At 48.7% G+C, this 23,423-nt stretch overlaps 1 protein-coding gene across 3 annotated transcripts; it reads right to left on the bottom strand.

Annotated features, from left to right (window-relative positions):
- Positions 1 to 108: 108 nt before the first annotated feature.
- On the bottom strand, positions 109 to 20,190 carry LOC115180585 (IQ motif and SEC7 domain-containing protein 3-like). Of its 3 annotated transcripts, none has more exons than XR_003873117.1 (3): positions 20,140 to 20,178; positions 19,572 to 19,615; positions 109 to 199 (listed from the first exon to the last, which is right to left on the bottom strand). XR_003873117.1 is itself a non-coding variant. In XM_029742773.1 (3 exons), the coding sequence occupies exons 2-3, from the start codon at positions 19,598 to 19,600 to the stop codon at positions 3,789 to 3,791; spliced, it is 513 nt and encodes a 170-aa protein (XP_029598633.1). In that variant the 5' UTR covers positions 19,601 to 19,607; positions 20,140 to 20,166; the 3' UTR covers positions 620 to 3,788. The 3 variants fall into 3 exon arrangements, 1 of the variants encoding a protein (XP_029598633.1); XM_029742773.1 differs by lacking the exon at positions 109 to 199 and adding an exon at positions 620 to 4,272 and having other exon boundaries at positions 19,572 to 19,607; positions 20,140 to 20,166; XR_003873116.1 differs by lacking the exon at positions 109 to 199 and adding an exon at positions 4,211 to 4,289 and having other exon boundaries at positions 20,140 to 20,190.
- Between the last annotated feature and the right edge of the window lie 3,233 nt (positions 20,191 to 23,423).

The raw sequence follows: 23,423 nt of genomic DNA, 5'->3' as shown, positions 1-23,423 counted from the left end.
TCACATACAGTTTCATAGAACGTTGTGTGTACTCTACCTACTCACATACTGTGCCAGCACAGACAGGAAACTGGTTTGGTTCTGCACATCCATCATCCTCACTTGTACTATCACCGTCTGGTTTGGGTCTGTCTGCCTGCTGCACACGCAAACTGCAGCACATCTTCGGTCACCTGCTATCCATCAAGGACCTGCACGCCTTCAGGACGAGGAAGAGTGCAGGTAAGATCATCGCCTACCCTGCCCACCCCGGACACCCCATCTTTCACTGTCAATGCACTGAATATATTCACCACGGCAGCATCCCTCCCTATGCTTATATAGATATAGCCCCTCTGTAAATGGTATATTCTCACTGTAATCAGCCTATACTCCAGAGTTTTAGGTTTTATGTTCTGATATTGTACATTCTGTATGATGTCTATGTTGACTTGTGTCTGTATTCCACTTGGATATTGTCTATTGCTGGCTGCACCTTCTCACTGAGGCACATTGCATTATGGGTATGTGTAAATGTACTTGGGAGAATAAAGGTGACTCTGATACAGTGTAACATGACGTTGTGTGTACTACACCCAGTCATACAGCACAACAGAGGGAAAGAACAGGAGACATCCAGTATGGTGAATAGACTGAAACCATCTTTAATAGCATGTTGATATACTGCAGAACAGAAGACAGGTAAAGAGGGATTCAAAGCCAACCGAGGGAGGTGATGGTTAAAACCTATGCCCAAATTCAACGAGTCCGTCCTCCTAAAACGTCCCCTTCCTCACTGTGTGACAATAGAACAACATAGGTGACAGAAAAACCCCAGAAGGGAAGAGTTTCACACGTCACCCGAAACGACAGCAGTGCATTTTTAGCATCACAGAGCCCTTTCGTCTATATCCAAAGAAAAAGGTTAGTCATTTGAACTAACTTACAGTAGCATTCAATCAATTCCACTAAGCCTCATTTTTGCTGCTTGAGACTCCATTCCTGGGAGAAAGGTCACATTTTTGGCAACAAAGACAATGATAGGCTTCTCACATTCTGATGCATTGTGGGTGAATGGACAGAATAATGACATATTTATCCCCTGTGCTGCACCCTGTCAACTTCAGTCATGCACAACAAACTTGACTTTGAAGGGAAAGCAAGTATCACAGTATCAATAGGCCTCCTATGCATACAAAACCAATGTCATGCCTGGTTGAAGAATCACATTCACTCCACATGTTGAACTGACAACGACGAAAGGAACAGGAAACAGATCACCTTGTTCTTAGAGTGTGAAATGGATACAGACACAGCTCTCTGGTTTGCCATAGGCTGTTAAACCCTAAAGAGACAGTGTGCTTCCCAAATGGCACCCTATTCCTTTTCTAGTGCACTAATTTTGACCAGGGCCTATAGGTCAAAAGTAGGGGACTATGTAGGGAACAGTGCGCTATTTGGGACGCCAACACAGTGAAGTATTTGAAATATGTAACCCTGTTTTAAACACCCTTCAGCAGTTAATATAACAGAGCCTTGTGTCTATTGAAACTGCCACAATAAATAAGAGACAAAAAGGGGAAGGATCTCAGCTGAAGAGATTTGTGAGATCTCCTCTTGGTGAGCAGGAGTCACGATGCTGCGGTGGGCATGGGACAATCTCCACACACACACACACACACACACACACACACACACACACACACACACACACACACACAGGAGATATGGGATACATATCACATTTGGTATATCACACACACACACACACACACACACACACACACACACACACACACACACACACACACACACACACACACACAACCTCTCAGCCCCCACAGCAGCGTGGTGCAATAGATTGTTTTTCCAGGAGCTCGCTCCTCACAGATGAAGTAGACTGAGATTGGAGATGAGATGGAGACCTCCACACAGCAGGTTGGTAATTATCTGAACTAGCGGCAGGGATGAGAGGAGGCCAGGAGGGCAAGCCGAATACATTTTCCACACCGCCTGATGTAGCTCATGTTTTTAACATGGGCACATTCAGACCAGAGCAGTCGATGAACTATTTCAGATAAATTACATTTTGTTGACCTTAGCATTTACATGGATGGAGATAACTCAGTTGTCCTCTCCGACAACCCAATTTGATATTTAACAAACTAAGCTGAGCGAAAAGCGAGAGATTAAGATTATTCTTGTCCCCTTCAATAGAGATGAGCAAATAACAGACAAAACACTTGAGTGCTGTTATGAGTGATGTGAATAATGGAGTACTAAGCTTTTAAAAAGTCAAATAAAAAGGCTATATTGATACACAGAAGAAGCAGCACTGAGAAATTACAAGTGTCATGTTTATCCAGTGTATATGTTTAACATAATGAGTGTGTTGCACTCCAAAATACACTTGGAAATCATTTTAGTTGGATTGTATTGGCAGACAGATCTGCAGACTGGCAAAGGGCGAATAGTGGGAATTACCAGTCTTATTGGCTGTGATTAGGGCCTGGAGTTATTCCTGGTCCTAGTTATGCTCTCAGCATAACAACACATGCATACAATAAATGTGCAATCTAAACCATTCCAGAACATTTATGTCAAGAATTCCTGAGCTGAATATAACAATGACGACAGCAAATAAAGAGCTTATTTCCTGGGCTGTTATTGGCTTTTGGTTTGGCAGTAAGCCTTCTGATTGGTTGCCTTGCCATCATCCTTAGCTACAGTAACTGAACGGGGGATCTGTGGAGGATGACAGTGGAAGTGTGTTTCCTGATAATAGAAAAGAAAGAAAAACAACACCACAGAGAGTGACAAATAACACACCTCAGATCACAGAGAGAGAGAGAGAGAGAGAGAGAGGGAGAGAGAGAGAGGGAGACAGGGAGGGAGAGAGAGAGGGAGAGAGAGACAGAGAGGGAGACAGAGAGGGAGAGAGAGACAGAGAGAGAGACAGAGAGAGAGAGAGAGAGGGGGGGAGAAAGAGAGACAGCAGTCTCCCATTTCAATGAATAAATCCACCACATTGCAAACAAGGAGACAGGTTGCACTTAAATATCGCTAGCTGTAATTATTTTTATATGTAGGGTACTCCTCGAGGTGAGAGTGGAGGAGATTCTGAGTTCTTCTAGTTTTCTTCTAGCCGAGTACAAAGTAGTCCGTTTGGTGGAGATTTCCGTCATTTTGGCACACACATTGTTCAGTCATTGTCAATCAAATGCACACACACATAGTAGAGATGAGGTTAGGATATGAACGGTAAAAGTGAACAAAAGTCGTTCTTAGATTAAGTTCAATCTTGGAGTGAATCTCCAAGACATTCACATAGTCTGTGGAATCCATCTGAATCTAGTTGGTTGGTGCTGGATTTTGTACTACGTCCTTCTTTGTTAACTACTAAAGATCCATCCAGAAAACTAAAGAAACCAATGATATTATCTATATTTAAAGAGTTAAAACTGACAAAACTGTTATAGAAATTTGTTAAAACTACATAATATTTCAAAATACACATGGAATCAAGTAAAATCCGTCTTTTTTTTCACTTGGATTTTTCTCATGACGTTACTCCACACCTCTTTTCAAATCTTTACCTCGATTCATCTTTTGTCGTTATTTCCTTAAATATATGCATATAGATGTGTTATCTTTTTTTATAGCTCTGTCTCTGTATGTATAGCATGTACATATGTTCTGTTAGTGACGTGGTCGGGGTGGGTGGGGTTGGGCTGAGGTTGGGAGTGAGGTGTGAGGTTGGGGTGAGGTCAGCTGGGTGAGGGGGGGTCATTGGTTCATTGGTCTCTTATTTACAGCAGGCTTCGAGAGCCACTTGGGGTCCTCTGGAGGCTGAGGCGGGGGTCCGCCGGGGGGATGTACTGGTGGGGGTGGTTGTAGGGGGGAGGAGGAGGGGGTAAGGGGGGCTGGTGACCGTCCTTGCTCTCTGGCGACCTCACAGGAGTGGAGGCGGCCGATCGGATGACCTGGTGGTGGTGGGCATGGTGATGATGATGGGCGTGGGTGGGGGTGTGGCTGAGGAAGGCCTCCACGCGGCCATGGCCGCTGTTGTCCAGGACGATCACCTTGACAATCTGCTGGCACTGGATGAGCGTGTCGGGCCGAAGGTCGACCATGCTGATTGGCTGGAGCTGCTGCAGGTGGTGGAGGGGGGTGCCGGCGGCTGACTGAAGCTGCGGCTGCTGCAAGAGCTCCCCCCGGTGGTTAAGAAGGGCTCCAACACTCTCGGGGCTCCGGGGCAAGCTCCCGCTGCTGCTGAGCTGGTACGTATGAAGCCTGTTGTGAATTGACACCTAGTTTAGAAAACAGCCAGAGACAGCATCAAATGTTATAAGACTGGCCTCCTTCTAGTGCTCCCTCAGCCCTCTTCTCCTTTTTTGGGTGACACCACATCACAACTGGCATGCGTGGGGTGGGGGGTGGGGGAAGAGAGGGGGAGGGTTGGAGGGCGAACGTGCGCCCCCTGGTGCTGGGGGGACCAGTTCAGACTGGGTGCTGGAAGCATTGGTGTAGAGGTGGGAGAGGTGGGGGGAGGCTGTGGATAGAGGGGGGGTGTGAGGGTGTTTCGGTTGAGAGGAGAGGTGTGGGTCAGTTGTTTCTTTTGGGGGAGCCTGGTGGTTCTAAAGGAGTCAGAGGGCCCCCGTGCCTCCCTCTCAAACCACTGTGTAGCACTAAGGGTCACTGAACACTGGGGGTGAAGGAGAGAGGGAGGGGTGCTTTTAGACGGCCATTGAACATAGAAGGGGGGATTAGAACTGGAGACGAAGGTGAAACCAATAGGGGGAGGGGACGAGACATCCACAGACATCACAGGCAACACTCATCAGAATGCATGCCTCTCATCATTTTACAACACATTTTAGCAGGCCTGGTCACTCACCAAGCCTGCTCTGTTCAGCAGGCCTGGTCATACCTTCAAAGATCCAGGAGGGTTTTGACATCCTACTTAAACATGACCTCCCATGAAGTTTCCTAAGAAACTCTAACTTTTTCGGTTAAAAACTAAAGCATTCCCACTGGGGGTTGTGTACATCCTACATAGTTTGGTGTTACAGGGAGGATTACTTTGTCTTCGATTCCTATTTAGTCCTATGACTACAAACAGTATTCCCATGTTTTGAAAACGTCCTTAAAAGCTACAGTAGCAAGTATGTTCAAGGCTTCGATGACATAACACATTTGTGCATGTTTCTCAACAAATGGATGTCTTAATTCACAATAAACACTATAATTCAATTCAGTCTCAAAACGAGCACTGCTTTGCTTGCAGGGTGAAAGGCCACTACTTGGCTAATCAGCTGTATGACTCCTCAGCAACACTTATGCAGCTTAGCTACCTTCCACAGTTCCCCTCATCTCCCCAAACATATGTGTCTTGGAACGAAGAGATATGTTGGGAAATGTCTAGTTGTCTACACACCCAGAATGAGCTGTGTTTCATTACAGAGCACTTGTAGGTGGATTCTCGGTGGAGTCTGTTAATCAGCCACTGAACACATTTGCGGTGTAGCTCGTATGAAAATTAGATCTAAATCAGCCTCATTATGTATGCAGGCATGTGTAATTTCCACCAGAATGTGCTTGTCATGGAGGAATATGTTCCCTTTCGTTATGGAAATTATTAAACACTTATAGTGCCTTCGGAAAGTATTCAGACCCCTTGACTTTTCCACATTTTGTTATATTACAACCTTATTCTAAAATGGATTATATAAAAAAAACTCCCCAGCAACCTACACATAATACCCCTGTCACGCCCTGACCGGGTGAACTCAGGTGTTTTGGGTCAGGGTGGTTTATGTTGGGTGGTTTTCCTGTGTTTGTTTTCTGTTTTGCGTTGGAGCCTTGTGTTGGCTCTATTGGGGAGTATTTCTATGTTGGTTTCTGTCTTCCCAATCAGAGACAGCTGTCGCTAGTTGTCTCTGATTGGGATCTCATTTAAGTTCATTTTCCCCCACGCTGTTCGTGGGGAATTGTATTTGCATTGCTATTCGTAGCCTGTGAAGCTGTTCGTTCGTGGTATCGTTTATTGTTTTGCTGGTTCACCGTTCTAATAAAAATGATGATGAACCAAACCTCCGCTGCGCCTTGGTCCCTCTATAACGACGAACGTTACAGAATTCCCCACCGAACCAGGACCAAGCAGCGGGAGGAAAAGGAGCGCGAGAGATGGGCTCGCGAGGGAAAGGAGTTCTGGACCTGGGAGGAGATCATGTCGGGGAAAGGACCCTGGCGGACGGACTCCCAGGTCGAGGAGGAAAAGCCAGCCGGTAGACGGAGTCGCAGGCGGCGGTCGAGGAGGCCCGGAAAACAGCCCCAAGAATTTTTTTTGGGGGGGCTAATGGGGTGGTCCGGTAGGGCAGAGGAAGAGCCCAGACCACTGCTCTCGTGGGGGATGACGGCGGAGGAAGAGACGAGGATGAGGCAGTTGATTGAGGACCTGCAGAGGGAAGATCTGGAGGAGGAGCCCTGGTATGCGGAGTTGCGCGCTGTGTCGCCAGTGCGCCCGCACAGCCCAGTGCGTCCGGTGGACAGACCCAGCACATGCCGTGCTAAGATGGGAATCCAGCCGGGACGAGTGGCTAAACCAGCTCCACGCTACAGGTCACCTATACGTGTTCACAGTCCTGTCTGGCCCGTCCCTGCTCCCCGCACCAAGCCCACGGTGCGTGTCCACAGTCCTGTCCGGCCCGTCCCTGCTCCCCGCTCCAGGCCACGGGAAGCGGAGTTGCGCGGTGTGTCGCCAGTGCGCCCGCACAGCCCGGTACGTCCGGTGGACATGCCCAGCACATGCCGTGCTAGGATGGGCATCCAGCCAGGACGAGTGGCTAAACCGGCTCCACGCTTCAGGGCACCAGTACGTGTTCACAGTCCTGTCTGGCCCGTCCCTGCTCCCCGCACCAGGTTAGTGGTGCATGTCCCCAGTCCTGTCCGGCCCGTTCCTGCTCCCCGCACCAGGTTAGTGGTGCGTGTCCCCAGTCCTGTCCGGCCCGTCCCTGCTCCCCGCACCAGGTTAGTGGTGCGTGTCCCCAGTCCTGTCCGGCCCGTTCCTGCTCCCCGCACCAAGTCAGAGGTGCGTGTCCCCAGTCCTGTCCGGCCCGTCCCTGCTCCCCGCACCAAGTCAGTGGTGCGTGTCCCCAGTCCTGTCCGGCCCGTCCCTGCTCCCCGCACCAGGTTAGTGGTGCGTGTCCCCAGTCCTGTCCGGCCCGTTCCTGCTCCCCGCACCAGGTTAGTGGTGCGTGTCCCCAGTCCTGTCCGGCCCGTTCCTGCTCCCCGCACCAAGTCAGAGGTGCGTGTTCCCAGTCCTGTCCGGCCCGTTCCTGCTCCCCGCACCAGGTTAGTGGTGCGTGTCCCCAGTCCTGTCCGGCCCGTCCCTGCTCCCCGCACCAAGTCAGTGGTGCGTGTCCCCAGTCCTGTCCGGCCCGTCCCTGCTGCCCGCACCAAACCAGTGGTGCGTGTTCCCAGTCCGGCACGGCCCGGGTCCGGTCCACCGGTGCCCAATCCTGTTCCGGGCGACGGCTCCGCTCCAGAGCCTGGGCATGCCGCTCCACAGTGGTCCAGTCCGGGCCAGAGGGGTAGGGCTAAGGTGGAGGCGGGGGGGAGAACACGCCCGGGGCCAGAGCCTCCACCGAGGGTGAGGCGCCCACCCGGATTCCCCCCCCTAATAGACTTAAGTTTGGTGCGCCGGGAGTACGCACCGTTGAGGGGGGGGTACTGTCACGCCCTGACCGGGTGAACTCAGGTGTTTTGGGTCAGGGTGGTTTATGTTGGGTGGTTTTCCTGTGTTTGTTTTCTGTTTTGCGTTGGAGCCTTGTGTTGGCTCTATTGGGGAGTATTTCTATGTTGGTTTCTGTCTTCCCAATCAGAGACAGCTGTCGCTAGTTGTCTCTGATTGGGATCTCATTTAAGTTCATTTTCCCCCACGCTGTTCGTGGGGAATTGTATTTGCATTGCTATTCGTAGCCTGTGAAGCTGTTCGTTCGTGGTATCGTTTATTGTTTTGCTGGTTCACCGTTCTAATAAAAATGATGATGAACCAAACCTCCGCTGCGCCTTGGTCCCTCTATAACGACGAACGTTACAACCCCATAATGACAAAGCGAAAACAGGTTTTTGCTAATTTTTGCAAATGTATAAAACCTTAAAAACAGAAATACCTTATTTACATAAGTATTCAGACCCTTTGCTGTGAGACTCGAAATTTAGCTCAGGTGCATCCTGTTTCCATTGATCATCCTTGAGATGTTTCTACAACTTGATTGGAGTACACCTGTGGTAAATTCAATTGATTGGACATAATTTGGAAAGGCACACACATTTCTATATAAGGCCCCACAGTTGACAGTAAATGGCTGAGCAAAATCCAAGCCATGAGGTTGAAGGAATTGTCCGTAGAGCTCCGAGACAGGATTGTGTTGAGGCACAGATCTGGGGAAGGGTACCAAAACATTTCTGCAGCATTGAAGGTCCCCAAGAACACAGTGGCCTCCATCATTCTTAAATGGAAGAAGTTTGGAATCACCAAGACTCTTCCTAGAGCTGACCGACCTACCAAAATGAGCAATCGGGGGAGAAAGGCCTTGGTCAGGGAGGTGACCAAAAACACGATGGTCACTCTCACAGAGCTCTAAATTCCTTTGTGGAAACGGGAGAACCTTCCAGAAGGACAACCATCTCTGCAACACTCCACCAATCAGGTCTTTATGGTAGAGTGGCCAGACGGAAGCCACTCCTCAGTAAAAGGCACATGAAAGCCCACTTGGAGTTCGCAAAAGGCACCTAAAGAATCTCAGACCATGAGAAACAAGGTTCTCTGGTCTGAGGAAACCAAGATTGAACTCTTTGGCCTGAATGCCAAGCGTCACGTCTGGAGCAAACCTGGCACTATCACTACGGTGAAGCATGGTGGTGGCAGAATCATGCTGCGGGGATGTTTTTCAGCGGCAGGGACTGGGAGACTAGTCAGGATCGAGGCAAAGATGAACAGAGCAAAGTACAGAGAGATCCTTGATGAAAACCTTCTCCAGAGCTCTCAGGATCTCAGACTGTGGCAAAGGGTCGCCTTCCAACAGGACAACAACCCAAAGCAAACAGCCAAGACAACGCAAGAGTGGCTTCGGGAGTCTCTGAATGCCCTTGAGTGCAGCCAGAGTCCGGACTTAAACCGGATCGAATTTCTCTGGAGAGAACTGAAAATAGCTGTGCAGCAATGCTCCCCATCCAACCTGACAGAGCTTGAGAGGATGTGCAGAGAAGAATTGGAGAAACTCCCCAAATACAGGTGTGCCAAGCTTATAGTGTCATACCCAAGAAGACTCGAGGCTGTAATCGCTGCCAAAGGTGCTTCAACAAAGTACTGAGTAAAGGGTCTGAATACTTAACGTATGTAAATGTGATATTTCAGTTTATTTTTTATAAATTAGCAAACATTTCTAAAAAACATTTTTTTGCTTTTTCATTATGGGGTATTGTGTGTAGATTGAGGAGAAAATCCCCCGATTTAATCAATTTTAGAATAAGGCTGTAACTTAACTAAATGTGGAAAAAGTCAAAGGGTCTGAATACTTTCCAAAGGCACTGTATGATAGGAGCGACTAACACAGGAAGGGACTTTGGGTTGGTAGGCTAGGCTTTAGACCAGGGATCAACTAGATTCAACTGCGGGACCATTACTTATTGAGTGGATGGCCAGGTGGCCGGAAGATAATTACAAATAATTTATAGATTGCAAATTGACTGCAAGAAGCCCAAACAGATAATATTTGATTAGAAAATAATTATTTAAAACCTCGCTTACATTTATATACAGTATGATTACGTCTCTCTATTATGCGTGGGAATCAGGGCATAAAATGAACACTAGCCACTGGCCAAATGCAGGTAGATTTAGGTATTGTCGGGTAAGAATGTCTATTTCACCAGCCACGTTGGTTGGTGGTCAATTTACATGGCTCTACAGTGGAGCATTATGTTTGCATTTGTGAATAAAAATAGAGTCAAAGGTCAAGTATGAACATAATGTGCGATTTGTAGCAGAAAAATGCTGTTGTAGCTGTTTTCAAAGTATTTCTGCTGCTTTGTTTCATAGCTGCTAATCGCACAAAGAAATACGAATCCTACATCCCACCTCGCGCAGCAACAGCATTGCGCACTGTGTCAATCCCGCACCACGACTATGGAGTCAGCAGGAGCAGCGGCCAACCCCCTTCCCTCGATGGAGGAACGCGTGCTCCACCACACTACTGTCCTCCACCGAATCGGATCCGCGATGGACCAGATGATGGAGAGGATGGAAAGATGGGAGAGGATTGGTCTCCTCTCTCCACCTCTGGCTCCTCCGACGCAGCCCTCGGGAGTATGATGGAGCGGCGGCTGGGTGCCAGGGATTTCTGCTCCAGCTTGAGCTGTACCTGGCCACCGTTAGACCTGTTCCCTCGGGAGAGGAGAGCGTGAGTGCCCTCGTTTCCTGCCTGACAGGCCGAGCTCTGGAGTGGGCAAATGCTGTCTGGAATGGTCCAGACTCGACGAGGGACCACTACCCAGAGCGGCTGTTCCACCTCAGGCAGGAGACGAGGAGCGCACAGGACTTCGCGCTGGAGTTCAGGACCTTGGCTGCTGGGGCGGGGTGGAACGACAGGGCCCTTATAGACCATTACCGGTGCAGTCTCCGGGCGGACGTCCGCAGGGAGCTAGCCTGTCGAGACACCGCTCTGTCCCTGGATGAGCTTATCGATATGTCCATCCGTCTGAACAATCTGCTGGCTGCCCGCGGGCGTTCGGAAAGGGTCCTGTCCGTTCCACCCCAGTGCACCCCCGCCCCTACTCCGATGGAGGTGGGGGGGGGGCTGTGCCAAGGGGCACAGGAGGAGGTGGCTCCTCCTGCACCAGCTGTGGACGGAGAGGACACACGGCCGACCGGTGCTGGAGGAGCCAGTCTGGGAGTCGAGAGGGCAGGCAGAACACTTCTCGGTCACCCCAGGTGAGTCAGCACCAGATTCACCCAGATCCCCCTGTTGGTCACGTGTTGTTACCTATTTTGTTTTCTGATTTTTTTCCCTCTTCCCAGCATAGGGCGCTAGTCGATTCAGGCGCAGCTGGGAACTTTATGGATCGCGGACTTGCCATTAAGCTGGGCATTCTGCGTGTGCCGATAGATTCTCCCTTCCCCGTGAACTCCCTAGATAGCCGACCATTAGGGTCAGGGCTAGTCAAGGAGTCGACGGTTCCACTGGACATGGTGACGCAGGGGAATCATAAGGAACGGATTAGTTTTTCCGGTGGTGCTGGGGGTCCCCTGGCTGGCTGATCACAATCCCCGGATTTCGTGGAAACAGGGGGTTCTTCAGGGGTGGTCAGAGGAGTGTTCAGGGAAGTGTCTAGGAGTTTCCATAGGTGCCACGTCGGTGGAGAGTCCAGACCAGGTGTCCACCGTGCACATTCCCCCTGAACACGCCGATTTGGCGATCGCTTTCTGTAAAAAGAGGGCGACCAAATGACCACCTCATCGACAGGGGGATTGTGCAATAGATCTCCAGGTTAACGCTGCGCTTCCCAAGAGTCACGTGTACCCCTTGTTACAGGAGGAGACGGTGGCTATGGAGACATATGTCACGGAATCTCTGGGACAGGGGTACATTCAGCTTTCCATCTCACCCGCCTCCTCGAGTTTCTTTTTTGTGAAGAAAAAGGAGGGAGGTCTGCGTCCGTGCATTGATTACAGAGGTCTAAATGTGATCACGGTGGGGTTTAGTTACCCGCTACCTCTCATCGCTACGGCGGTGGAATCATTTCACGGAGCAAAGTTCTTCACAAAACTGGATCTCAGGAGCGCGTATAACCTGGTGCGTATCAAGGAGGGAGACGAGTGGAAAACTGCATTTAGTACCACATCGGGCCATTATGAGTACCTCGTCATGCCGTATGGGTTGAAGAATGCTCCAGCCATCTTTCAATCCTTTGTAGATGAGATTCTCAGGGACCTGCACGGGCAGGGCGTGATTGTCTATATCGATGATATTCTGATATATTCCGCCACCCGCTCCGCGCATGTGTCCCTGGTGCGCAAGGTGCTTGGTAGACTGCTGGAGCATGACCTATACGTTAAGGCTGAGAAATGTGTGTTTTCCAAACGAGCCGTTTCCTTCCTGGGTTATTGCATTTCCACCACGGGGGTGGTGATGGAATGCGACCGCGTTAAGGCCGTGCGTAATTGGCCGACTCCAACCACGGTGAAGGAAGTGCAGCGGTTCTTAGGCTTTGCCAATTACTACCGGAGGTTTATCCGGGGTTTTGGCCAGGTAGCGGCTCCTATTACCTCATTGCTGAAGGGGGGTCCGGTGCATTTGCGGTGGTCAACGGAGGCGGACGGAGCCTTCAAGAAGTTGAAGGCGCTGTTCACCGAAGCACCCATGTTGGCGCATCCGGACCCGTCTCTAGCATTCATAGTAGAGGTAGACGCATCCGAGGCTGGGGTGGGTGCCGTGCTATCACAGCGCTCGGGTGCGCCATTGAAACTCCGCCCCTGTGCTTTCTTTTCGAAGAAGCTCAGTTTGACGGAGCGTGACTATGATGTGGGGGACAGGGAGTTGCTAGCGGTGGTAAAAGCCTTGAGGGTGTGGCGACACTGGCTTGAGGGGGCTAAGCACCCCTTTCTCATCTGGACTGACCATCGAAATCTGGAGTACATCCGGGCAGCTAGGAGACTGAATCCGCGTCAGGCAAGGTGGGCCATGTTCTTCGCCCGGTTTAGGTTTACGATCTCCTATAGACCAGGCCTGAACACGAGGGCCGACGCGCTGTCCCGTCTTTATGACACGGAGGACCGGCCCATCGATCCAACTCCCATCATTCCAGCGTCTAGGCTGGTGGCACCTGTGGTATGGGAGGTGGACGCGGACATCGAGCGGGCATTAGTATTGGAACCTGCGCCTGCACGGTGTCCCGTGGGTCGCAAGTACGTGCCGCTCGGTGTTCGTGATCTTTTGATTCGGTGGGCGCACACGCTACCCACTTTGGGCCATCCTAGTGTGGCGAGGACAGTGCGGAGTCTCAGGGGGAAGTACTGGTGGCCCACCTTAGCTAAGGACGTGAGGTTCTATGTCTCTTCCTGTTCGGTGTGCGCCCAGAGTAAGGCTCCTAGGCATCTCCCTAGAGGGAAGTTACAGCCCCTCCCCGTTCCACAACGGCCATGGTCGCACCTGTCAGTAGACTTCCTGACAGATCTCCCCCATCTCAGGGGAGCACTACGATCCTGGTGGCTGTGGATCGGTTTTCAAAGTCCTGCTGTCTCCTCTCATTGCCCGGTCTCCCTACGGCCCTGCAGACTGAGGAGGCCCTATTTACCCACGTCTTCCGGCACTACGGGGTGCCGGAGGACATTGTCTCTGATCGAGGTTCCCAGTTCACATCCAGGGTCTGGAAAGCGTTTATGGAGCGGCTGGGGGTCTCGGTCAGTTTGACCTCCGGTTATCACCCCGAGAGTAATGGGCAGGCGGAGAGGGTGAACCAGGAGGTGGGCAGGTTTCTGAGGTCGTATTGCCAGGACCGGCCAGGGGAGTGGGCGAGATACATTCCTTGGGCGGAGTTAGCCCAGAACTCACTTCGTCACTCCTCTACTAACTTATCACCCTTTCAGTGTGTTTTGGGTTACCAGCCGGTCCTGGCACCATGGCACCCGAGCCAGACCGAGGCTCCTGCGGTGGAGGACTGGGTACAGCGCTCCAAGGAGATCTGGAGAGCCGTCCAGGAATCCCTGAAGGAGGCCAGTGGACGGCAGAAGAGGAGCGCTGACCGCCACTGCAGTGAGGCACCCGTGTTCGTACCGGGGGACAGGGTCTTGCTCTCGACCCGGAACCTGCCCCTCCGCGTGCCCTGCCGCATACGGGCCATTCTGGACTCGAGACGCCGGGTGAGGGGCCTGCAGTACCTCGTTGACTGGGTGGGGTACGGTCCGGAGGAGAGGTGCTGGGTGCCGGCGGAGGACGTCTTGGACCCATCCATGTTGAGGGATTTTCATCGCCTCCGTCCGGATCGCCCTGCGCCTCGCCCTCCGGGTCGTCCTCGAGGCCGGTGTCGGCGTGCTGCAGGAGCCGCGGGTCAGGAGAGGGGTACTGTCACGATTCCCACCGACGGTGGCGCCCCCTCCTGCTCGGGTGGCGCTCGGCGGTCGTCGTCACCGGCCTATTAGCTGCCACTGATTCCTTTTTTGTTTTTCCCCTGTTTGTGATTGTGTGCACCTGTTCTGAGTGGGGGTGATTAGCGGGGCTATTTATATTTGCTGGTCCGCCTTTTCTTTATCTGTTGAATGCTTGTGTACACGCTGGTTGTATTTCTGCGCTAGTTTTGCGCCGACTGTGTAATTCCCCCTGTGTTTGGGGCACTTTGTTTTGTGTGCGCTCTCATCACTGTTTGGGGTGGCTTGTGTTTTTTGCCATTTGGCCTATTAAAAGCCACTACCCTGTATTCGCTGCTTCCTGCGTTTGATTCCTAACCCACGACGCCCGAGCATTACACACTGTGAGTGAAGCGCTGATAGATTCATTTTTGGAGGCGCAGATACAGGTCAGTAAAGTGAGACAGATGTTTTAATCTACTTGACACAGTGGCTGGTGGACCAAAAATACATTTTTAGGCCCTGGTGGGAACAGATTTCCCAAATTAAAATAACTTGGAGCTGATTTCCTGGTGTCTGTTGTTATGTTAGTCTTTTATGTCCAACAATGAAATGTTTTGCTCAGTAAACTTGGGGGGCCAAATAAAACCACCCTCGTGCCAACCTCGGCCCACCAGTTGGGGAGCCCTGCTTTAGATTATTATGCAAGCTTGGTAATGGAACTGTGACAAGAATGACTATTGGCAGGTCCATATTGATTTTTCATGTGGGTTTCGGCTCCGTATTGCCCTTAAGCTAGATGGATGACATGGGTGCCATTTCCATCGGGGCTTTTGATGTACATTTATTCATAATGTAATAAACTAGATGTCTTATCTTTTATCATCCGTCCTTAACGAACAATGAGTCACTCTCTGCCTTTGATTTCTCTCCCTCCTCCCTCCCCCCCTTTCTCTTTCACCTTCTCTATCCATCTCTCCCCCTGTCACACATATTCAGCTTCCCTTTGAGCAAGCTGGACAAGGTGCAGATTGTGTCTTACAGGCTGTATATAGATCATGGGTACAACATTAATTGACCTATTGTTATGTGATTAATGACTGTGTAGCTTCAGATATCATTAATGGCACATAATTAATCAATGAAAAACCTTTCTCCATACAGAATAGAATAGACCCATGGCAGAGCAGAGGTGGGCAAGGGCAAATGGAGCCCCCAGCGTATTGAGAGCTCACAGGGGGATGCGGCGGCGTTGGCGGCACCCTGTCCGGTTGTCTCCTGGAGACAGGGGCTATCAAACTGACCCTATACCCAGCACCGCTGCATTTCGACAGCTTACGTCCTCGCTCACAGGGGGTTGACGTTTCAGCGTGGGGAGGAGGTAAGAGACTGTAGGGGTAGAGCGAAGGGACATGATCTCTAAGACTGACACCTACTCTAGCCACCTTGGCCTCGGGAGGTACGACACACCTCCATCACTAATAATACAACTCCAAATCTGCATTTAACCCAGTCCTTTAACCCAGCAGATAATGTATGATTAATGTACTTAAAGATGATAATTTATCTGATACCGAAGGGGGCCCGTTGACTGTTAGAACAAATAAAGCCTTGTTTCAATGGAGTCCGAGCACACTGCCACTTGTTAAACAGGCCCTGAATGTCACATTGACCGGGTGTGTTTGCCTCTGTGCACCAGTCCTCTAGCGGAGGGATACAAAAGGTCATGTAGCACCACCAAGTGGTAATTGCAAAGCCTTTGGGTACTGTAGTTCTGCTGATCATGTGGAATGTGGAATGCTACGTTTTCTCACAGAAACATACACACAGAGCTGTATTGCGGTAGGTTATGTCAACTGAATAAGAGTTGAAACACCCTCTAGAATTATGGTAATTTACTATAGTAATTTACCATTTCTTTTCTCTCATTCTCTCACTCACCTGAAAGCCCCAAGGGCCACCTCCAAACCTCTGGCCCAGGCTATACAGTTGAAGTCGGAAATGTATGTACACTTAGGTTGGGGTCATTAAAACTTGTTTTTCAACCACTCCACAAATTTCTTGTTAACAAACAATAGTTTTGGCAAGTCGGTTAGGACATCTACTTTGTGCATGACACAAGTCATTTTTCCAACAATTGTTTACAGACAGATTATTTCACTTATAATTCACTGTATCACAATTCCAGTGGGTCAGAAGGTTACATACACTAAGTTGACTATGCCTTTAAACAGCTTGGAAAATTCCAGAAAATGATGTCATGGCTTAAGAAGCTTCTAATTGACTCAAATGAAGGTGAACCTGTGGAAGTATTTCAAGGCCTACCTTCAAACTCAATGCCTCTTTGCTTGACTTCATGGGAAAATCAAAAGAAATCAGCCATACCTCCTTGGGAGCAATTTCCAAACACCTGAAGGTACCACGTTTATCTGTACAAACAATAGTACACAAGTATAAACACCATGGGACAACGCAGCCGTCATACCGCTCAGGAAGGAGACGCATTCTGTCTCCTAGAGATGAACGTACTTTGGTGCGAAAAGTGCAAATCAATAAAGTGCAAATCAATCCCAGAACAGCAGCAAAGGACCTTGTGAAGATGCTGGAGGAAACGGGCACAAAAGTATCTATATCCAGAGTAAATCGAGTCCTATATCAACATAACCTGAAAGGCCGCTCAGCAAGGAAGAAGCCACTGCTCCAAAACTGCCATAAAAAAAGCCAGACTATGGTTTGCAACTGCACATAGGGACAAAGATCGTACTTATTGGGGAAATATCATCTGGTCTGATGAAATAAAAACAGAACTGTTTGGCCATAATGACCATCGTTACGTTTGGAGGAAAAAGGGGGAGGCTTGCAAGCCGAAGAACACCATCCCAACCTTGAAGCACGGGGGTGGCAGCATCATGTTGTGGGGGTGCTTTGCTGCAGGAGGGACTGGTACACTTCACAAAATAGATGGCATCATGAGAAAGGACAATTATGTGGATATATTGAAACAACATCTCAAGACATCAGTCAGGAAGTTAAAGCTTGGTCGCAAATGGGTCTTCCAAATGGACAATGACCCCAAGCATACTTCCAAAGTTGTGGCAAAATGGCTTAAGGACAACAAAGTCAAGGTAATGGACTGGCCATCACAAAGCCCTGACCTCAATCCCATAGAAAGTTTGTGGGCAGAATTGAAAGCGTGGGTGAGCAAGCAGGCCTACAAACCTGACGCCGTTACACCAGCTCTGTCAGGAGGAATTGCCCAAAATTCACCCAACTTAGTGTGGGAAGCTTGTGGAAGGCTACCCGAAATGTTTGACCCAAGTTAAACAATTTAAAGGCAATGCTACCAAATACTAATTGAGTGTATGTAAACTTCTGACCCACTGGGAATGTGATGAAAGAAATAAAAGCTGAAATAAATAATTCTCTCAACTATTATTCTGACATTTCACATTCTTAAAATAAAGTGGTGATCCTAACTGACCTAAGACAGGGAATTTTTACTTGTGAAAAACTGAGTTTAAATGTATTTGGCTAAGGTGTATGTAAACTTCCGACTTCAACTGTATATAATGCAGTAACCACTTCCTATGTTTCTACCTACTACTATTACCTACCTACATCGAACAATTACTAAGGACATTTACAGTACCGGTCAAAAGTTTTAGAACACCTACTCATTCAAGGGTTTTTCTTTATTTTGACTATTTTCTACATTGTAGAATAATAGTGAAGACATCAAAACTATGAAATAACACATATGGAATCATATAGTAACCAAAAAAGTGTTCGAAAAATCGAAATATATTTTATATTTGAGATTCTTCAAAGTAGCCACCCTTTGCCTTGATGACAGCTTTGCACATTCTTGTCATTCTCACAACCAGCTTCATGAGGTAGTCACCTGGAATGCATATCAATTAACAGGTGTGCCTTGTTAAAAGTTAATTTGTGGAATTTATTTTCTTCTTAATGTGTTTGAGCCAATCAGTTGTGTTGTGACAAGGTAGGGGGGTATACAGAAGATATTTGATAAAAGACCAAGTCCATATTATGGAAAGAACAGCTCAAATAAGCAAAGAGAAACAACAGTTAAGACATGAAGAACTTTTAAAGTTTCTTCAAGTGCAGTCGCAAAAACCATCAAGCGCTATAATGAAACTGGCTCTCATGAGGACCGCCACAGGAAAGGAAGACCCAGAGTTACCTCTGCTGCAGAGGATAAGTTAATTAGAGTTATGAGCATCAGAAATTGCAGCCCATATAAATTCTTCACAGAGTTCAAGTAACAGACACATCTCAACATCAACTGTTCAGAGGAGACTGCGTGAATCAGTCCTTCATGGTCGAATTGATGCAAAGAAACCACTACTAAAGGACACCAATAATAAGAAGAGACTTGCTTGGGCCAAGAAACACAAGCAATGGACATTAGACCGGTGGAAATCTGTCCTTTGGTCTGATGAGTCCAAATTTGAGATTTTTGGTTCCAACCGCCATGTCTTTGTGAGACGCAGAGTAGATGAACGGATGATCTCTGAATGAGTGGTTCCCACCGTGAAGCATGGAGGAGGAGGTGTGATGGTGCTTTGCTGGTGACACTGTTGGTGATTTATTTAGAATTCAAGGCACCCTTAACCAGCATGGCTACCACAGCATTCTCCAGCCATACACCATCCCATCTGGTTGCGCTTAGTGGGACTATCATTTTTTTTCCAACAGGACAATGACCCAAAACACACCTCCAGGTTGTGTAAGGGCTATTTGACCAAGATGGAGAGTGATGGAGTGCTGTATCAGATGACCTGGCCTCCACAATCACCTGACCTCAAGCCAATTGAGATGATTTGGGATGAGTTGGACCGCAGTGAAGGAAAAGCAGCCAACAAGTCCTCAGCATATGTGGGAACTCCTTCAACACTGTTGGAAAAGCATTCCTCATGAAGCTTGTTGAGAGAATGCCAAGAGTGTGCAAAACTGTCATCAAGACAAAGGGTGGCTACTTTGAAGAATCTCAAATATAAAATATATTTGGATTTGTTTAACACTTTTTTGTTTACTACATGATTGCATATGTGTTATTTCATAGTTTTGATGTCTTCACTATTATTCTACAATGTAGAAAATAGTACAAATAAAGAAAAACCCTTGAATGAGTAGGTTTGTCCAAACTTTTGACTGATACTGTATATGGATATGTCATGCTATATGGGGGCCAGATTTGTTGTCTGATCTGAGTTCAATAAGGTCAATCGTTTGTTCATTAGGGTCAATAGTGAGTTCAATAGGGTATAGGGTCAATAGTTAGTTCAATAGGGTCACAATCTCCCATCCACTCACATACAGATGCACTAGCGTTATGCTAGGTCAGGCTAACTTCTGTGGTGCCTAGGCCTCTCCTCCAGTGACAATAGATACAAATAAACACTTACCTGTATTAAGACTTTGCCTATCAGTGAGCACTTACCTCCACTGCATTGTGTCCACTGTTCTCATCCAGGTCCTGCTTGCCTGTCAATCAAAATGACACCAACATAAGAGCTGACGGCAACATGAGGCCAAAATCAGTGGCGTGTGTGTGTTTTTGGTTTTACTGTCCTTGTGGGGACCAGACGTCTTTACAAGGATAGTTAAACAAGGAAAATCCGGACACTTGGGGACATTTCACCGATCCCTACAAGGAAAAATACTATTTTAGGCTTAGGGGTTAGGCTCAGGGGTTAAGTTTGAGGTTATGGTTAGGTTAAGGGTAAATAGGATTTTGAATGAGAAACAATTGTTTGGTCCCCACAAGGATGGTAAAACAAGTGTGTGTGTGTGTGTGTGTGTGTATGTGTATGTGTATGTGTGTGTGTATGTGTATGTGTATGTGTGTGTGTGTGTGTGTGTGTGTGTGTGTGTGTGTGTGTGTGTGTGTGTGTGTGTGTGTGTGTGTGTGTGTGTGTGTGTGTGTGTGTGTCTGGAGAGTAGTATGTTTCACAGTATTGCATGTTAGTTTAGGTTAGGTGCACAAACACGTGTTCACAGACACACACCTGACGGGGAGCCCTGTTTGCTGCGTAGCTCCAGAGTGCCATTGTTCTTAGCTGACACTCCCTTCGAGCCCTGTTGTTTCTCCAACTCCCCTACACAGGACAGAAGACAGTCATCAGAGAGAGGGAGAGAGAGAGAGAGAGAGAGAGAGAGAGAGAGAGAGAGAGTAGGGGAGGGATGGGTTGGAAGGAAAGGGAGAGAGAGGACAGAATAAGAGGGAGGGAAAAATTGGGTGAGGCTGAGAGAGAGAGTGGTGATGGGGAGAGAGAGGGAGGGAGGGGGACGAAAGAGGATGAAAGAGGATGAGACGGGCAAAGAGACAGAAGGACCAACTGAGAGACAGACAGTGAGAGAGGTAGATAGACAACAACAGCGGAAGAGATAGAGAGAGAGTGAGAGGAAGATAAAGAGAAAGACAGAATGAGTGACAGGGGCAGACAGAGGGAACAGGATGTGCAAGGGAGACAGACAGACAGACATAGAGAGAGCCAGACAGAGGGAACAGCATGTGCAAGGGAGACAGACAGACAGACATAGAGAGAGCCAGACAGAGGGAACAGCATGTGCAAGGGAGACAGACAGACAGACAGACAGACAGACAGACAGACAGACAGACAGACAGACAGACAGACAGACAGACAGACAGACAGACAGACAGACAGACAGACAGACAGACAGACAGACAGAGAGTGTCAGCAGCATAGACGGAGACAGACAGACAGGCAGACATAAAGAGAGACAGACAGAGGGAACAGCATGTGCAAGGGAGACAGACAGACAGACAAAGAGAAACAGACAGTGACAGCAGCAGAGACAGAGACAGAGACAGAGAGAGAGACAAACATAAAGAGAGTCAGACAGAGTGACAGCAGTAGAGATGGAGACAGTGACAGACAGACATAAAGAGAGTCAAACAGAGTGATAGCAGCAGAGACGGAAACAGAGACAGACAGACATAAAGAGAGACAGACAGAGTGACAGCAGAAGAGACGGAGACAGAGACAGACAGACATAGCGAGAGCCAGACAGTGTCAGCAGCAGAGACGGAGACAGACAGACAGACAGACAGACAGACAGACAGACAGACAGACAGACAGACAGACAGACAGACAGACAGACAGACAGACAGACAGACAGACAGACAGAGACATAAAGAAAGTCAGACAGTGACAGCAGTAGAGACGGAGACAGTGACAGACAGACATAAAGAGAGACAGACAGAGTGACAGCAGTAGAGACAGAGACAGTGACAGACAGACATAAAGAGAGACAGACAGAGTGACAGCAGTAGAGACGGAGACAGTGACAGACAGACAAACATAAAGAGAGACAGACAGAGTGACAGCAGTAGAGATGGAGACAGTGACAGACAGACAGAGACATAAAGAAAGTCAGACAGTGACAGCAGTAGAGACGGAGACAGTGACAGACAGACAGACATAAAGAGAGACAGACAGAGTGACAGCAGTAGAGACGGAGACAGTGACAGACAGACATAAAGAGAGACAGACAGTGACAGCAGTAGAGACGGAGACAGTGACAGACAGACATAAAGAGAGACAGACAGTGACAGCAGTAGAGATGGGGACAGTGACAGATAGACAGAGACATAAAGAAAGTCAGACAGTGACAGCAGTAGAAACGGAGACAGTGACAGACAGACAGACAGACAGAGACATAAAGAAAGTCAGACAGTGACAGCAGTAGAGACGGAGACAGTGACAGACAGACATAAAGAAAGACAGACAGAGTGACAGCAGTAGAGACGGAGACAGTGACAGACAGACAGACATAAAGAGAGACAGAGTGACAGCAGTAGAGACGGAGACAGTGACAGACAGACAGAGACATAAAGAGAGACAGACAGAGTGACAGCAGTAGAGACGGAGACAGTGACAGACAGACAGACATAAAGAGAGACAGACAGAGTGACAGCAGTAGAGACGGAGACAGTGACAGACAGACAGACATAAAGAGAGACAGACAGAGTGACAGTAGTAAAGACGGAGACAGTGACAGACAGACAGACATAAAGAGAGACAGACAGAGTGACAGCAGTAGAGACGGAGACAGTGACAGACAGACAGACAGACATAAAGAGAGACAGACAGAGTGACAGCAGTAGAGACGGAGACAGTGACAGACAGACAGACATAAAGAGAGACAGACAGAGTGACAGCAGTAGAGACGGAGACAGTGACAGACAGACAGACATAAAGAGAGACAGACAGAGTGACAGCAGTAGAGATGGAGACAGTGACAGACAGACAGAGACATAAAGAGAGACAGACAGAGTGACAGCAGTAGAGACGGAGACAGTGACAGACAGACAGACAGACATAAAGAGAGACAGACAGAGTGACAGCAGTAGAGACGGAGACAGTGACAGACAGACAGACATAAAGAGAGAAAGACAGAGTGACAGCAGTAGAGACGGAGACAGTGACAGACAGACAGACATAAAGAGAGACAGACAGAGTGACAGCAGTAGAGACGGAGACAGTGACAGACAGACAGACATAAAGAGAGACAGACAGAGTGACAGCAGTAGAGACAGAGACAGTGACAGACAGACAGAGTGACAGCAGTAGAGACGGAGACAGTGACAGACAGACATAAAGAGAGACAGACAGAGTGGCAGCAGTAGAGACGGAGACAGTGACAGACAGACAGAGTGACAGCAGTAGAGACGGAGACAGTGACAGACAGACAGAGTGACAGCAGTAGAGACGGAGACAGTGACAGACAGACAGAGTGACAGCAGTAGAGACGGAGATAGTGACAGACAGACATAAAGAGAGACAGACAGAGTGACAGCAGTAGAGACGGAGACAGTGACAGACAGAGACATAAAGAGAGACAGACAGAGTGACAGCAGTAGAGACGGAGACAGTGACAGACAGACAGAGTGACAGCAGTAGAGACGGAGACAGTGACAGACAGACAGAGTGACAGCAGTAAAGACAGAGACAGTGACAGACAGACATAAAGAGAGACAGACAGAGTGACAGCAGTAGAGACGGAGACAGTGACAGACAGACAGACATAAAGAGAGACAGACAGAGTGACAGCAGTAGAGACGGAGACAGTGACAGACAGACAGACATAAAGAGAGACAGACGGAGTGACAGCAGTAGAGACGGAGACAGTGACAGACAGACAGACATAAAGAGAGACAGACAGAGTGACAGCAGTAGAGACGGAGACAGTGACAGACAGACAGACATAAAGAGAGACAGACAGAGTGACAGCAGTAGAGACGGAGACAGTGACAGACAGACAGACA

This window comes from Salmo trutta, chromosome 40 (genome assembly GCF_901001165.1).
Source record: "Salmo trutta chromosome 40, fSalTru1.1, whole genome shotgun sequence".
In the NCBI taxonomy this organism is placed as follows: domain Eukaryota; kingdom Metazoa; phylum Chordata; class Actinopteri; order Salmoniformes; family Salmonidae; genus Salmo; species Salmo trutta.
The sequence above is the reverse complement of the archived record's forward strand: the minus strand, read 5'-3'. Positions and strand labels throughout refer to the sequence as shown.

What these genes read in the sequence shown, in the direction of transcription:
- LOC115180585 (XM_029742773.1), bottom strand. Translation starts at nt 19,600, where the DNA reads ATGAGAACAGTGGACACAATGCAGTGGAG. An exon ending in GTGGACACAATGCAGTGGAG is followed by an intron (nt 4,273 to 19,571) that starts GTAAGTGCTCAC and finishes AATTCACAACAG; the next exon opens with GCTTCATACGTACCAGCTCA.